Below are 14,960 nucleotides of genomic sequence, written 5' to 3'. Positions count from 1 at the left end.
GAAGGGAAAACCATATTCGTACCGATGACTTTCCCGAACACGAGCAAAGATTCAAACCAAGAAATGGAACTAATGGTTCGGTCCTCATTCTCCGATCCGGGTAGTTTCTTTGGGTTGATGAGTATGTGTGCTGCACATCGAGCTGTTCTCGCAAGCCAGCGATCGGGTAATTGGGATTTGGTGCTTACCAACGACCCTGACTATTGTATGATGAGAGCAAAGTCCATTCAAGAGATGAGTGCAAAAGTACGGGATCCGAGTCGCAGACTCAGTAACGAGGCGTTTGATACCATAATCAACCTCCTCACTGGTTCGGTATGAACCCTGTTCGTCAATCTCGGGTTATAGTGTTAACATCCCACAGCTGATAATCGGAGAGTTCAGCGAGGTCCATACTCACCTAACAGGGCTTAAAAGTATGGTTGATCTGCGGGGTGGAATAACAGATGAAAGTATTCGTTCTTCCTCTATGTTGTCTGCCATAATCACGTACGTGTGTGTCCGGTTCCTCTACTGTTTCTTCACTCACAGTTGATGCAATAGAACCGACATCAAAGCTGCCTCGGGCCTAATGACGAAACCGGTTTTCCCATTAACTTGGGATGCACAGCCAATTCCTTCCGAGATTCAACAGCGAATCAGACCACTGTCTTCGTCTCCTCTCAACAGACTAGGCACGGGGTTTTCTGCCAATACATTCCTTAGTCCACCATTATTGAGAATAATAAGTGTGCTTCGGGACATGGTATTTTTTAGCATCACTTATCAGACAAACCCTACGGCCATTAAACCTGGCGACCAAGACTTTTTCCGCATCCTCAATTGCGAAGCAGAACATCAACTTCTCAGTTATATCTACGCAGAAGGTTCCATCAACCCAGAGCCTAATCTTCATCCGATTGAAGCAGTCACTCGAGTGGCTTCTATTTGCTATCTCAATCATTTCCTGATCGTGTCGCCTTCATCATCTGGATTGGGCCGAGCACTTACGAAACACCTCAAGACAGCGTTAGATGGGTGCAAATTGTCTCTTCTTGTGGGATTACCAAATCAAAATTTTGGACTTTATGTTTGGGCATTATTCGTCGGAGCCCAAGGCGCCCTTGGCCAACCTGAGCGGCAGTGGTTTGTGGAGCGGCTGGCCCGTGTCGCAATGATATGTGGGTGGCAGTCATGGGAGCAAATTTCGAAGATTATGGCCGAATTTTTCTTCGTTGCGGCTTTGGACAGCTTAAATTGGCGCTCTGTCTGGGATGAAGCGATGACTGGGTTTGTCATATCTGAGTCGGAGGAACTGGAATTCTCTTCTCTTCTTGGAACGGGGACACTCTCCCTTTCCTAGCTCTCAATTATGGGCACTTGTATAGTTTGCTAAAAAAAAAAAAAAAAAAAAAAAAAATCAGTTCATGAAGTATATAAACGAGAGTATGGCCTCTGTCCTTAGAAGGAAGTATAAAAACCCTTTGTTGCCCAGGACTTCCAAGGTTGTTTCCATTTCACCGCTTTAGGATTGTCCTATCACGTGGTGGCTTTATGTCATCAAAAAAAAGTCCGCATTTTCCGGTCTTTTATCGCGTTCGCTTTCGCCTTTGATCTCATAAAATTTTCATTGATATATACTTCAAAATGGGTTGGTTCTGGGCAGACACTCCACAAACTTCCGCAGTCTCGATCCCACATGCGTCCTCAAACGCCTCTCCTCCAGTTCGTTTTGTGCATCCTGTACAGCTTTGATCATTCAGACTGACTCTTATCTAAAGCCGGGATGTCCGATGCATGAATCAGGCTCAAAGCCCTCGCCCTCGCCAGCACCTGATGCTGAACTCCCCAGCAGCTGCCCCATGAAATCGAAAGATTCTCCATTCTATTCAGCCCCAAAAGCAACGCCGGCGCAAACACAACCACCCGCCAACACCACGGCGCAGCCTTCAACCCTATCGAAGCTTAATCCTCTGAACTACATGTTCTCATCTATTTCTCAAGAGCGCGCCGCCAATCAAACCGTTGACCTTCCTGTTGAGCGCGAAGGCTCTTCAATTCCAAGAGGCGACGGTGAAGGCAACTGGGAGTATCCGTCACCGCAACAGATGTACAACGCCATGCTGCGCAAAGGACACACAGACACACCACAGGATGCGGTAGAGTCAATGGTCGCAGTCCATAACTTTCTAAATGAAGGCGCCTGGGATGAAATCGTGGGATGGGAGCGCGTATTCGCTAAGGGTCTCAAGTCTGGGTGGCAACACTGCCGGCGCGGCGAGGAGAACCTGAGCATGGACTTGGCCTATGCAGATGAGAATGGTAAATTCGATTCGACCTCTGAGCCCCGCCTACTCCGATTTCAGGGTCGGCCGCAAGAGTGGTCACCAAAGGCACAGATTTACCAGGCACTGAGCTGGGCATACCCAAGCAAGTTTGAGTAAGGACTGTCTTCGCGGTATATACGTACACTAGGCAAAAACACTGACTTTTAACTCCAACAGGACACGTCCTCCGTTTGACCGCCACGATTGGTATGTCATCCGCCAGACACCTTCGGGCCCGAAGGAAATACGATATGTCATCGATTACTACTCTGGGGATCCAGATCCCCACGGGCTGCCTGTCTTCCACCTTGATATCCGCCCTGCGTTAGATACACCAACAGCCGCTATTGAGCGCCTAATGAGATGGGGAGGTGATGTATGGTGGAGGGCTAGCGGCGCAACTGTTCGTGAGCAGGCCTCTAAGAGCTCTTAACAGCTGCAACCAGGCTGTATACTTCTCCACTCCACTCTGTAATTATTCGAAGGCATGGCGCTGGCGTTCCATTGCTTATCCTCGCTTGTGCTTGTACGATGTTTATCTTCTTCTCTCTTGGTCTTATATCACAACCTCCCGAGCTCTTTTCCCATTCATCTATGAAAATAGATACACGATAATGATATCTTTGCATTAATTTTATTCTCTCTCCCCTGAACGTCAGAAGTTTCACGTTCTTCTTGTAGACCTCTCTAGAAATGTATTTCTCTTAAAATATCAAAAATTAACAGGATGACTTCCCATCATTCAACGGACATGCCACATGAAAAGTAAAGAATCTGGCGTATATGGTACAAACAGAATGCCAAGTTATCTTATATATTAGGGGACAGTTGGTCGTACTTGACGCAATGCTCAACACTCTCGATGCTGGCCTGCAGCATTCCACGAGCCTCCAGGCCGACCCAAACCCAGAGCATTGAGTAATCGCCCGAGCGCACAGTTTGCAAGAATGAACTTCCAGACCCCAATTGTCGTAGAATAGGAAGTGCACTAGACAAGAGTAAGCTTCAGTTGACAAGTCAAAAGCCTCATAGAGAAAACTCACCTTTTAAACAAATCTAGGTTAGGGTTCAAAGTACGTCCTATTCCTTCAAGCAGAAGACATGAAATGACGACGTTGACAAAATCTCCTTCAAACCGAACATGATGCCCGCGGACCATAGTCAATACCTCACTGAGGATATCGCCAATCTTGACACTCCCAAGAGCAAACGTTCGAGATTTGATACTAAGAACCAAATGCTGCATTTTCAGCGCAAATATCTCCGGATCAATGACCTCTTCCGGTGTTCGACATCGCTCGACCATAAGCTGACCAGCCCGGTATCCATCAAATTCAGCAATAGCTCGAAATAGGTCTAGAAAGTTCCGGCGGTTCGTCTCATTTAGCTGAGTGACAAGACCAGTGTCAATAAATATCAACTGTGGTCGATACCCCTCGTCATGGAGCTGGGAAAGAGCAGCCTTCCAATCCTCGGGGTCATTAAGATTCGGCCGTAACCGCCTAAGGACTGCCTCTGTCACATCAAGTTCGGCCCGTGTCGGGGCATTGAATGCACGCGAATGCTTGCCAAGGGAGAGGTCCAGCTCGCTGGGCCGGTAGAAACGAACCATGATGTTCCCCGGATGGAGATCGGCATGGACAAAGTTGTCTATGAGCAGCATATGCAAAAACGCATCAAGGCCTTCATTGGCAATATCGTGCTGGTATAAGCCCCCTCCAATATCCAAGAAGGTGGCCAATGGGATACCCTGGGCAAACTCCTCAACCAACACCTCACGGGTGGTGTATTCTAGGTATGGGTATGGGAACCAAGCAGTAGTGCGAGAATTGAATTTCTGGCGGAATATGACGAGGTTGGCGGCTTCAATCCGAAGGTCCAGTTGTAGCTTCATCATTTCACCAAACTGTTGTACCTCATCGGGGAAAGACAGCCAGTGCATCGTGGGGATGACATTGATCATGTGAGCGAAAAATGACATGATCCGCAAGTCTCTATGTATCATTTGTTCAACCCTAGGGTGCTGTACCTTAATCGCGACATACGACGATGGCACCCGTTGCGGGGAACTCTTGACCAGCACATCAACATTTTTCCGGACCTTCTCACCCAGCGTTGGTGGCTCGATGCCCAATTCTTCTTCATTGGTTGCAGCAAGACTTGGTTTCAACTTCGCTTTGTAAACCTGTGCAATTGCTCCAACACCCAGCGGTTCCTCCTGGAACTCTTCGAATATGTCCTCGAATGGTAGTCCATTGAATGCTTTGCGGATGATGCGCTTCGTTTGGTGAAGTGAGTGAGCAGGGGCATTTGAGTGAAGTGACGACATTATGTTACACATTTCCGGTGGAAAGATATCTGTTCGTGAAGCTGCCCATTGGCCGAGCTATTCGAGAAGTTAGCTTGCCAGTTCAACCCCGATGGACAGTTCTGCGCCCACAAAATATCAGCTTACCTTGATGAACGCAGGACCAGCCCGTTCCATTGCCTTCACCAAGAACCGATACCACCATAGTGTGCCAGACCGCGCACCACCCCGGTCCTGCACTTTGCGACCAAGCCAGATGGCGGGCACCGTGGCGACAACCGGAACAAATATGATGGCAAGATGAACGAAGCGGATCCCAGTAGCAATAGGGTCATAGACATAACAATAAAAATAGACCCATATTGTCTGGCAGAACTTCGAGAGGCCTTGTGCATCGGATGCAACCGTCTTCCGGACCTCTTCACGTGAAGCCTCCAACATCTGCATTTCCGCCGTCTTGTCGTGACCATCATTCTCTTCCGCCAGTTTCAAAAAGGCCGCTGGTGCTAGAGTGGACATTAGCACACCAGCTATGACGGGAGCCCTTCGCGGGTTGCCTTTCAGTAGCTGCCGAGGCCATGGCGGGCGGCTGAAATGTTGTCGAGGGAGACGCGGAACTGCGCGTTTGAGGCAAAAACGGCCGAAGAGACCGACCGCCCCCATGTTATCATGCAGGTGTATAATTTTAACATAGAATGAGGAAGTTAGTAAGAAAACTAGGAGTAAGAACTAGCCTCGGAATAGTCTTGCTCAAGATGATAGCCTTGGAAACACGTGCTACGACGTCATATCTAAGTGGGTAGACAAATAAGACAAATAAGACAAATAAGACAAATAAGACAAATAAGACAAATAAGACAAACAAGACAAATAGAACTAACCCTCTACTGTTGTATAAACGCCTCATGTTAAGCACATACAAGGAGACACAACTTATACAGTATGCACAACTTATGTATTCTTGAAGACCAAAATATGCATTATACAGCAATGGCTCTGTTTAAGCTCTTGCTAATTTCCGAAGTCGTCGACCCCTGCATTCCAAAACCACATTCCTTGTCCTTTGTCCGCTTTCCGTTGACCATAACCAAATCCGGCAATGTACGCGACATATCCTAGTTCTTTGTCAAGTGAAATGAGTTGAAGGGTCGATCTTGTTTTATAGCGGTTTTTGCTAACTAGTGGCTACTACAATTCAAGTCCCGAAAACGGATCATCAAGCTTTATTTAAAACGACCGGAAATATGGTCTTACTCGACATTAAATTGGGTCTTGGTGCCCAGAAATTCGCATCGGCTTTCTCATCATCTTCGGCTTCCCAAACGATTTACAGATGGCGCGGGAGGTTTTAATCATGGGTCGTACCCAGAACCTTCGCGATGTTGAGTCCAACAATGAGAATAAGTCCTCGAACTGGCGCGATTGGACCCTTCTCCTTCTGTGGGGTGTTATTGGCTATGCATGCATCATTCTGGTAGTATTAGCCTACTTCAATCCGGGACTTATACTCTTTGATATCTCTTCATTACTATTTCGCAAGGAGATTTCTCCGTTCTTCGCATTCTCGCAAGGAACGGCCCATTACTCTAAGCCGCAGGGCTTCAAAATAGTCGCTCTAGTTCCGTTCCATTACCATGAGCGTACAGCGATCTTGGACTGCTATTTGCAGGTATGCACAATGTCGCCGCTACTATATAGATTAAGGCTAACACCGTTCCAGAAAAACCTAGTCCATAATAATGGATTTTTAGATCAGGTTGTCTTTGTGCCGCAGACCGATGACGCCGTCAGCATGGAATGGCTGTACTCTATTGTGAACCAAACACCCGAGTATTCTATTTTTTCTCACGGCTATGAAAATGAGTGGAAAGTTGCAAAGGATAATGTGATGTACATCCGAATCGATGGCGATGTCGTGTTCCTGGAGGATAACGCCATTTCAACCATCGTAAAGACGAAACTCGACAATCCAAGCATGCTGATAGTATCGGCCAATGTGGCAAATGAAGCAGCGCTAGCATCCCTTCACAGTCATCCGGGAACTGCACTCCCATATCTGCCTGAATTGTACGAAGTGAAACAACCATCCCGATCAAAGTCGCAACTGAAGCACGACTGGCGTGCTTCCAGTCTTCCACGCTGGCAGGGGCCGCTGAGCTTCAGAGTACACAAAGACTTTGAGCCGCCATTTGAAGGGCATCGCTGGCTACTTCCCCGAGATGCCGGCTCGGATCGAGACCCTATCGCGAGATCCATATACACCGACACTGGTCCGACCCTGCATGATTGGACTGTTGGTGCGCAGCAGCATTACTCCTTCTTGCACCACCTGGAAAACAATGATTTGGGCCGTTACAAGTTCCCGATATGGGTCGATCCAACTGAGCCCATCAGCGATAACTTTGGGTGTTTCTGGGGTAATGATGCAGTGGATTTGCACCGTATTTTCCGCAACGACAATCAAAACGGATCGTCCCGCAATTGGCATATGCCAGATGGCTCTCGTCCGCATGTTATTATAGATGGCAAGGGCCTTGTTTCACACTATTCTGCCCGCCAAGGCGCGGCCGGTCTCGATGCTACAGACCTCATTACTCGTTACAGGGAATATGCGCAAGAGAAGGTGTGTTTGCACACTGAATGATCTCGAGGTCGCTGAGTATCAGACTGTGTCAATTAATGGAGGAAGGTACATGTACATATACCTATATACCCAACGGTTTTGTTCAACCTTTGCGCGTCTACAACCAGGTTCTTATAAAGAAGTAGATTTTGTTCGCTCGGGGGCTAGGAGTTATCTGTATGCATATAGCGATATTTCATTCGGAGTATTAGGCTTTTAGGGTACACACACTCATATATATACACAGCTATGCCTTCTTTTTAAATCCCTCCGACAGCTTTTTCATGGCCTTTTATTGAGTCTGTCTCTAAACAATATTGGTTCCACGGTCTAAAGTAGAGCACATACGTGATTGAAGCATCAAACCATATGCAAACATAATGCCTTGTATCCTCATGTCATATTGAGCTCTCCAATTAAGCATCTATTGCAGCCTTCAACTGTGAGGCATTGACCTTCACCAAGTCTTCCAGCAAGTTTCTATAGCCGACAGGAAGCGCACCGGACTATTTTCTGGTTAGCAAATGTCTAACATTATTCTAGGGCAGGAAACTCACCTCGTTCGTCAACAGTCCTTGCACAAGCACAAAAGCGTTGTCACGGTCTTTGGTCTCTTTCAACTCGTCTTTTTCCTCGGCCTTATCTTCATTGGGAACGGCCCCGGCTAAGGTCGTCTTGAGTAACTCGGTAACCTCCGTCTTGTGCAAGCAGTCCACAACGGCGGCACAGCCGAGTTTGTTAGTCGCCATCAGAGCCAGAGCAAACCAGCCTTCACTGCGAACGACAGGCCATTGAGTTTGTGTAATCATCGCACCTACTGGTAGCGAAACACCCTCGTGCAGGGTGTACAGCCGGTCAAGCAAGGCCGTTGCTTCTTCATCTCCATCGCGAGCTTTGGGGCTAACAGTCCGACAGATAGAAGCAACTGTCCGTCCAATTTCAGTCTTGATTGGTGTGGAGTCTGTTTTCTCAAAAAGAGACAGGAGCAGAGAAAGATAGGTCCGTTGGTGAGCTGGAGAATCAAGATCTTGTGAGAGAGGAGCCAGAAGATGGGAAATATTAACCATCGAAGAGATAATCACTTGTCGCGCAATACTTGCAGCCGAGAATTGAACCTGCGGAACAGAATCATATGCCCATAATCGCGAAATGGCAGGGATGATACCAGCTTCCCCTAGAATGGCTCTGTTGTCGCCGGCAATTGCAAGGTTCTTCAGGAAACCAAGCGAAGAGTGCAGGACCGCACCACGGGCATCGCTCTTGAGAACGGATATCAATTCTTCGTGGATTTTGAGGTCCCGGACCATCACCTGGCATACATCGTCGGACCGGGCGAGATTTCCAAGCATGACACAGGCGCAGATCTGAAGTTGATCTTCGGTTGCAACCACCCATGACTTCAATGTCTGTGAAAGAGGAGAGTCAAGGGGGTAGTACTGGGCAAACAATGGTGACGCTGATACCTCGGCCAAGGCCTGATTAATTTTGAGGCGGAGCTGCGCGAGAGCCTTAATGTCTTCGCTTAAAGAAGGGTCTATCACAATGGAAAATGAATGTCTCAGGACGTCCAACACGCCTTCCACCAATCCGTTCGACACACAGATATTCTGGAACTTCTCCTTCTCCAGGTAAGCAGCAAGAGAAGTTGCCAATGATGAGAAATGCGCAAAATCAAGAGTTTTGTCAATGGCAAGCTCCATCAACAGTAGAATTGTGCCGTCGGGAGAGTGCTCAATGCCTTCGGCTGTAAATTGCGCGTTAGACCGGAAAACAGGCTAAGGTTGAGATATAAGCATACCTTGCTCCGAGGCCAACTCAATCAAGTCGTATGAGAAATGAAGTAGAGCCTCATTGTCTTCGATCTCTCCATCTTTGATCAACTTTAATAAGATGTAAGCTGTCCGATTAGCAGCCATCTGAGCATGTGCTGGTTCTGATATCACATTAGCAAGGCACGTATCACCAAAAGGTTATTTCTGAACGTACTGTAATCCATGCAAATGTTGTAGATAACAGGAATGGCAACAAAAACCAAATCTGGATCAAGGAAGTATCTAATGATAGCAAGGGTATAGTTTCCGTTGACAACAATCTCCCTGTTCTCATCTGCATCAAGTTAGTTATCTAGGCATAGATATAATAATTTCAGCATACCTATATCGGCACAGGAGTTTCCAATCACTCGCAAAGAGTGAAGCAACAAGCTGGTATCGAGTTGGCCCTTGAAAGAAACCACATCCAGGAAAAAGTTCAAAACACCCGACTGGCCAAATGGAGCACGCCATGAAGCTAAATCATAATTAGCAATTCATAAAATTAATATTTAGATAGTATTGACACACGATCTCTGCTACCATTTGCAATGACCTCAGCGGCTTGAACCAAGTATTCGGAGTTACAATCCCAGAGTTTTTGCAGAGTAGCCCTCACGGTTTGCAGGGTCTCGGCGTCCCGTCGGCCGCGTTTTTCGTTTGCATCGGCCTCTTCAAGAGATGCATGGAGCTCCTTGAGATCGAAGCTATTTCCAACGTCCTGGGCCTTTTCAATGATCTCTTGTAATCCACGGAACATCTCCTGTTGTTCTTCTGGGTCAATGGTTGCCGTACGGGGTGGTAAAGAGAAAGAAACCTCCGGTAGATCTGAGAGAATCTGTTTGACAGAAGGCAATTCCAAATTACCCTTTGTCGAGACTGACTGGCTAGCATCTCCATGAACGGCCAGTTGGGCAGTAGATATACCTGCGGAAGACATCTTGCCGAATCGAGGTCAGATCGTTGCCTCCGGAGTGTGGGGTAATTTTTTAGGGTCTGTGTTGACTTGAAGACGTGAAGATATGAATTCCTTGCCTGAACGGGAAAAGCCTCCTCAGCTTGATGGAGAAGCCTAGATGGCAGCCTGCTAAACCCGTCGCAATAATTCAAATACTGGACAAACAGCGTTTACTGTGATATGAGAGCACTGATGGCTTTTAATTAGGCAACGAGAGCCTAAAGTGGATTATTGATTTGAGTGGAAGACAAGCGACCTTTCTCACTAGAAATATCGCAGATACACGTTGAAACTTGTGAAGAGATGGAGTGTGCTGCCTGAGGTCGATTCAGGCACCAGTCTCATTTAGGTTAGATTCATCTATGGTAGGAATGGCCCAAAAAAGTGTGTAAATATAAATATATATCTATCTACTTAGTATTTAAAATAGCACATTCATTTTCGGTATTTTCTCTGCTGATTGGCAACAACAATAGAACATACGAGAGAGAGAGAGAGAGAGAGAGAGAGAGAGAGAGAGATAGAAAAGAAAAAAAAAATAAAAAAAGAAATGGAGCTGCGCGGAATCGAACCACGATATTCAAGGAATGAATCATGATAATTTCCCAATTAGGGATAATTACATAAGCTTGATGGACTAACCATTATCCTACAGTTCCTAACCAGTAGCCTATGGCTTCTAATTTTGGGAGAAATGACCGATAACAGTGCTCATGTTTCAAAATCCTTTAATTCTTCATTTACGGGCAAATTGCGAAGACACTCAGCATTCTGGAAACGCTCACTTTTCATGACTAGCGTTATCTCATCCTCTAGCACCTCCATTTTTTTTTCTCTCGCTGATTTGAAAATTTGGGGAAGATAAATCCATAGGTTTTATTTCTTGGCGTAGGTCTAGGGCACGCTCGAGAACGTGATCTCGGGCTTCCGTTATTTCGTACATATATCATCTTCCTATCGCAGTTACGGCCGTTTCTATCTCAAGAACGGTCATTATCGGCATTGATTTCTGAACTGCATCCTTATCATCAAGTTTACTTTTGCAGTATCCGACAGCAGGGAACTTGTAACATGTTCTCATTTAACACGGAATTATTGGGATTATTTCGGTAATCAATCGAGGTATCAGTATACAAATGGGTGACGCGCTGGTGGTCGATTCTCCCTTTCAAGACAATCGATCACTCATTGCTCGCGCAATAATTTATTGAAATACTGACACCTCAGCTTCCCTTCCCAGGCTCGGGGTGCAGATGACAGGGAGGGATCACCTGAATTTGTAATCGGATAATTGAGCCCCATGGCCTCCAGCTTCTAATCCCAAGAGATAGGAGACTAATTATGAGATATGTTTGGATTGATAATCAACAATGCCTCTTTGATTCTCACATTGGAAACATAATTTTACACTGAGTCGGCCATATAACTATATGATATTATACTGTATTATACTTCAGTTTCGCTGCACGTAACCGAACTGACTTTGAGTCAAATCAATCACTGCAGATGCTCATTATCTTCTGCTATATACTATTATTGAGCCCTAAAAGGTTCGCTATAGTCAGCCCACCATGGCCCCAACTAGGTATTGTCCTCATCGCCGGTGCCCACCGGGCTGGTATACGATCATATTGATGTCAACGTGTTAAGCGCCGTGTTGTTCTACCATGCTAGACGCAATCTGCTGCAGAGGTCGACCAGAACGCCCATCTATGCCATTATGGGATCCCGAGCGGGCGGTCTCGCGTATGTCCGCTCGAATGGGACACTGTAAATGGAAGCTGATTATTCCTAAGCATCAACCCTCAGTCCTAAGTGTGGTACATGAGAGATCCAATTTCATCGCTATCTGGTATAGTAATCAGATGAAGACCAGTCGCTCAATGCATTTACCCTGGATCCTGGCTGGTTACAGACCGAAATGGGTAGATCATGGATTCATAGGTGAGTCTAGGTCAAGCTGGTGGGGGAGGGGGTTCACATGAGATTCCCTTGCACTACGAGATAAATGAGAATGTACTGTATTGATCAGTCTAGCCTCTAAGACAATCGTCAAGTATGAAGTATGTGTGTTGTAGTGGGTGCATCTTATTGACCCTCCAGCGCACCAAGCACCTGAGCACCTGGCTATTTCTGCTTACATAATCAGATTCGCGGCGGCGGCGCCCTGGAGGGCTTAAAGCGGAATGTGTGGACTGTCTATATTCTTCTCTCATTTTTAATATTTATATATTTCTTTCAAACAGATTAAAGAATCAGATATAGGCAATATACATATTTAACAAGCTCGTACATATTGTAACCCTTTAAACTCCCAAATTTCCTTAGATGTCAAAATAGGTTGGTTCTAGACAGACGTGACCTGGTCCGGGCGCCAAGAAGCGCATATCCCAAGCTGGCCTTTGCCGCATACAGCGCCGCAACACCCACGAGTCCCTCATTTCTACGATAAACCGGTGCTATCTTCACAATTGACCTCTCTCCTCTCCTTTGTGAATATCCTACTTATCTATCGATTTCACCATGACGCGTGCTGTCCAGACTCTTTCCGTTCTTCTCCTTGTCTCCTCGGTATGCTACTCCCTCAGTCTCGAGAAACAGTCTCGCATGGACCTTACTGACAATTGATCAGCTCTACCTTTCCCTTTTCCTTGGACTTGTTCCCCTGAACGAGACTATCCAGACTGAAATCATCCCAGTTGTACGTCATCCAAACCCCCCCCCCCCCCCAAAACTTCGGTCTTCGAAGGTGTCGATGACAAGAAAATTAACCAATAATCACTCAGCTCCCGTTCTATGCACTTATTGTCTTCGCTTGCTACCTCCTGGCCCGCCTAGGTGTGGCGATCTTCACTTTTAACGATGTCCCCGAGGCACACGCCGAGCTACAAAAGGAGATTGAGCTTGCTAAGGTGGAGTTGCGCCAGGGGAAGGTTGAGGTCGATTAAATGTGAGATCGCTGGGCGCATGGATTAGGCTGATGACCAGATATCCAGACCCAGAACCTAGGCAGACAGGATCTGAGTCTGAATCTTGAGAAGTTCAAGCTGCGGATTGGTGCTTGGACACGGGGGCTCTTGTCTCTGCAGGGTTGAAAAGGCTGCGCCGGATCAATAATACACTATGCTCGTGACTTTTTGTTTCCCGCTACCAATGATATCTTCTCTTGATACCCGTCTACAATTCAATGTCCGCAAAACAATGTTGGACTCTAGGCTTAAGGTTTCCGGTGGTTACGATAAGGCCTCGGTGATTACGGGATCAGTCTCTTTCGGGAAAAGTAATGGAGTACAAGGAACAGTTTCAAGTCAAGAAGTCTTTTGGGACAGCCTGCCGGTCTGCCAACCTGCCAAAAAAGAGAGAGTACTTTTTCTATAGAAATTCATCAAGGATATCGTAAAAAATTACATGCTCAGATGTATGCACCTGGTCTGAGCATGGACAGTGAAATCGAGGACCAAAAGAGTCAACGATATAAACCGCCAAAGCGCCTCGCAAACTGGAATGCTTATGACAATGCGATCATTCGCTCAAACGACCTATTCCTAGATGGCCTCGGTAGAGGATTCTTTGATGATAGGCTTCTTTGTATCGACGATAGGATGCTGTTTGGCCAGAGTATCGTGCTCGTTAATGTCTCTGCAGGCAGAAGAAGAGAAGGTTAGCCACAATCTAGATAGAGAGTTCGAGGTATAACATACTCAGCCTCCCAAGGGTAGCAGATCCAGACATCCCCGGTAGTGACCGCAGCGCAATAACGCTTTTCCATCATATCATCGCGGAACCCACCCTTTTTGGGCTTGTCCTTGTTCTATTTCTGTTGTCAGCCAAACCCATCAATCTCCGGAGAGGAGGGGGAGGGGGGGGGGGGGGGTTATGGTGTTGATGTTCAGCATAAGTTTCGATTACTGTTTGGGTGGGGGCTTGGGGGGGGTTGGGGAGAAGATAACATACGTGTAGAACGAAGATGTGGAAGTTAGTCTTCTTGTTCTTAAGCTCGCTGTCGGCAGGGAGCTGCGCCCGAGCTTTCTCAACATCTCCCTCGAGCTCCTTCACGGCGTAGGCTAGGGTTGTGCGGGTATCATCGACCTCGTCAACGATGAGAACGTTCTTACCAACCAAGTTGGCCATCGAAGAGTTCATATCAAGCCATTGCAAACGTTTGACCTCGGTACCAGGGGCCTCCTCAACGCTGTCTGTGGTCAAACGCTCGTAGAGGGACAGACCGATGGCCTGGATGGGGATGTTAGGTGCATTGGGCTCCTGCTTGAGGAAGGACCTGTTTAACAAAGGTCAGTATAGTCCAGAGGGGCACATGCGGATTTGAACGTACCGGATGATGCGGGCAGGGATGTAACCACCACCGCCAATGGCAATTATAAGGTTGATGTCGAATTTCTTGAGGTGGTTTTCCACCGAATCCTTACAGAGTTTGTGGACCTGTCGAGAATCTTGTTAGCCTTGGCCCCTTTTTTTTAAAGTTCTTATAATTGTGGACTGTATCAATTTTGTGGGGTGAGAATCTTGAAGTTCATGTGTCTTCTCAAAATCGGGGGGTTTTTTTTCAGTCCATTGCCTAGGGGATTCTTACATCGTTGTAAGTGGCATATTGCTTTTGGTCCGACATATTTGCGGTAAGCTTTCCAAAATCGAATAGCAATAAATGATAAAATGATAGTCCAAGGTTAAAGAAGTAAATTATTCAACAACCTGTCGAATGTTCTTTTTTTCTTTTCCCACAGAAGGAAAAAAAAAAAAAATGGAAAGAAAAAAAAAAAAGATCAAAATGTTTATCAGCGGGGCTTATCTGTACTCCCGAGGTACTCTCCCCCGTTGGACCCTTAAAATGGATTTCCTACTTTACTACACAATTCTCCCGTATATCTTTTGAGGGTTGCTTCAAACCCTTGATTCCGACATATCTCCTACATCTCCATGTTCTTAAGAGGATTTT

General features: G+C 46.5%; 6 protein-coding genes across 6 annotated transcripts; 3 read left to right on the top strand and 3 right to left on the bottom strand.

Moving 5' to 3' along the window:
• Positions 1–1,626: 1,626 nt before the first annotated feature.
• Positions 1,627–2,739, top strand: PGRI_009480 (holocytochrome c synthase CYC3; the record flags this gene model as incomplete). The annotated part of the gene is made up of 3 exons (XM_040788661.1): positions 1,627–1,704; positions 1,761–2,419; positions 2,484–2,739. 3 exons carry the CDS (start codon positions 1,627–1,629, stop codon positions 2,737–2,739), a joined length of 993 nt encoding a protein of 330 aa, XP_040652433.1.
• Positions 2,740–3,116: 377 nt separating this feature from the next.
• PGRI_009470 (ABC1 kinase family protein) lies at positions 3,117–5,277 on the bottom strand (the record flags this gene model as incomplete). Its single annotated transcript, XM_040788660.1, has 3 exons — positions 3,117–3,294; positions 3,350–4,692; positions 4,762–5,277. The coding sequence occupies 3 exons, from the start codon at positions 5,275–5,277 to the stop codon at positions 3,117–3,119; spliced, it is 2,037 nt and encodes a 678-aa protein (XP_040652432.1).
• A 670-nt stretch (positions 5,278–5,947) lies between these two features.
• Positions 5,948–7,258, top strand: PGRI_009460 (uncharacterized protein; the record flags this gene model as incomplete). Its single annotated transcript, XM_040788659.1, has 2 exons — positions 5,948–6,283; positions 6,335–7,258. 2 exons carry the CDS (start codon positions 5,948–5,950, stop codon positions 7,256–7,258), a joined length of 1,260 nt encoding a protein of 419 aa, XP_040652431.1.
• A 395-nt stretch (positions 7,259–7,653) lies between these two features.
• On the bottom strand, positions 7,654–9,988 carry PGRI_009450 (uncharacterized protein; the record flags this gene model as incomplete). Its single annotated transcript, XM_040788658.1, has 6 exons — positions 7,654–7,743; positions 7,795–8,981; positions 9,036–9,170; positions 9,224–9,343; positions 9,392–9,526; positions 9,580–9,988. The coding sequence occupies 6 exons, from the start codon at positions 9,986–9,988 to the stop codon at positions 7,654–7,656; spliced, it is 2,076 nt and encodes a 691-aa protein (XP_040652430.1).
• A 2,541-nt stretch (positions 9,989–12,529) lies between these two features.
• Positions 12,530–12,954, top strand: PGRI_009440 (dolichol-phosphate mannosyltransferase subunit 3; the record flags this gene model as incomplete). Its single annotated transcript, XM_040788657.1, has 3 exons — positions 12,530–12,577; positions 12,639–12,707; positions 12,793–12,954. 3 exons carry the CDS (start codon positions 12,530–12,532, stop codon positions 12,952–12,954), a joined length of 279 nt encoding a protein of 92 aa, XP_040652429.1.
• A 597-nt stretch (positions 12,955–13,551) lies between these two features.
• Positions 13,552–14,633, bottom strand: PGRI_009430 (xanthine phosphoribosyltransferase; the record flags this gene model as incomplete). The annotated part of the gene is made up of 5 exons (XM_040788656.1): positions 13,552–13,645; positions 13,708–13,817; positions 13,961–14,285; positions 14,340–14,446; positions 14,598–14,633. The coding sequence occupies 5 exons, from the start codon at positions 14,631–14,633 to the stop codon at positions 13,552–13,554; spliced, it is 672 nt and encodes a 223-aa protein (XP_040652428.1).
• Positions 14,634–14,960: the final 327 nt, after the last annotated feature.

The sequence above is a fragment of the Penicillium griseofulvum genome, assembly GCF_001561935.1.
Source record: "Penicillium griseofulvum strain PG3 chromosome Unknown contig_79, whole genome shotgun sequence".
NCBI classification, from domain to species: Eukaryota; Fungi; Ascomycota; class Eurotiomycetes; order Eurotiales; family Aspergillaceae; genus Penicillium; species Penicillium griseofulvum.
This window is presented reverse-complemented; position numbering and strand designations above follow the sequence as displayed.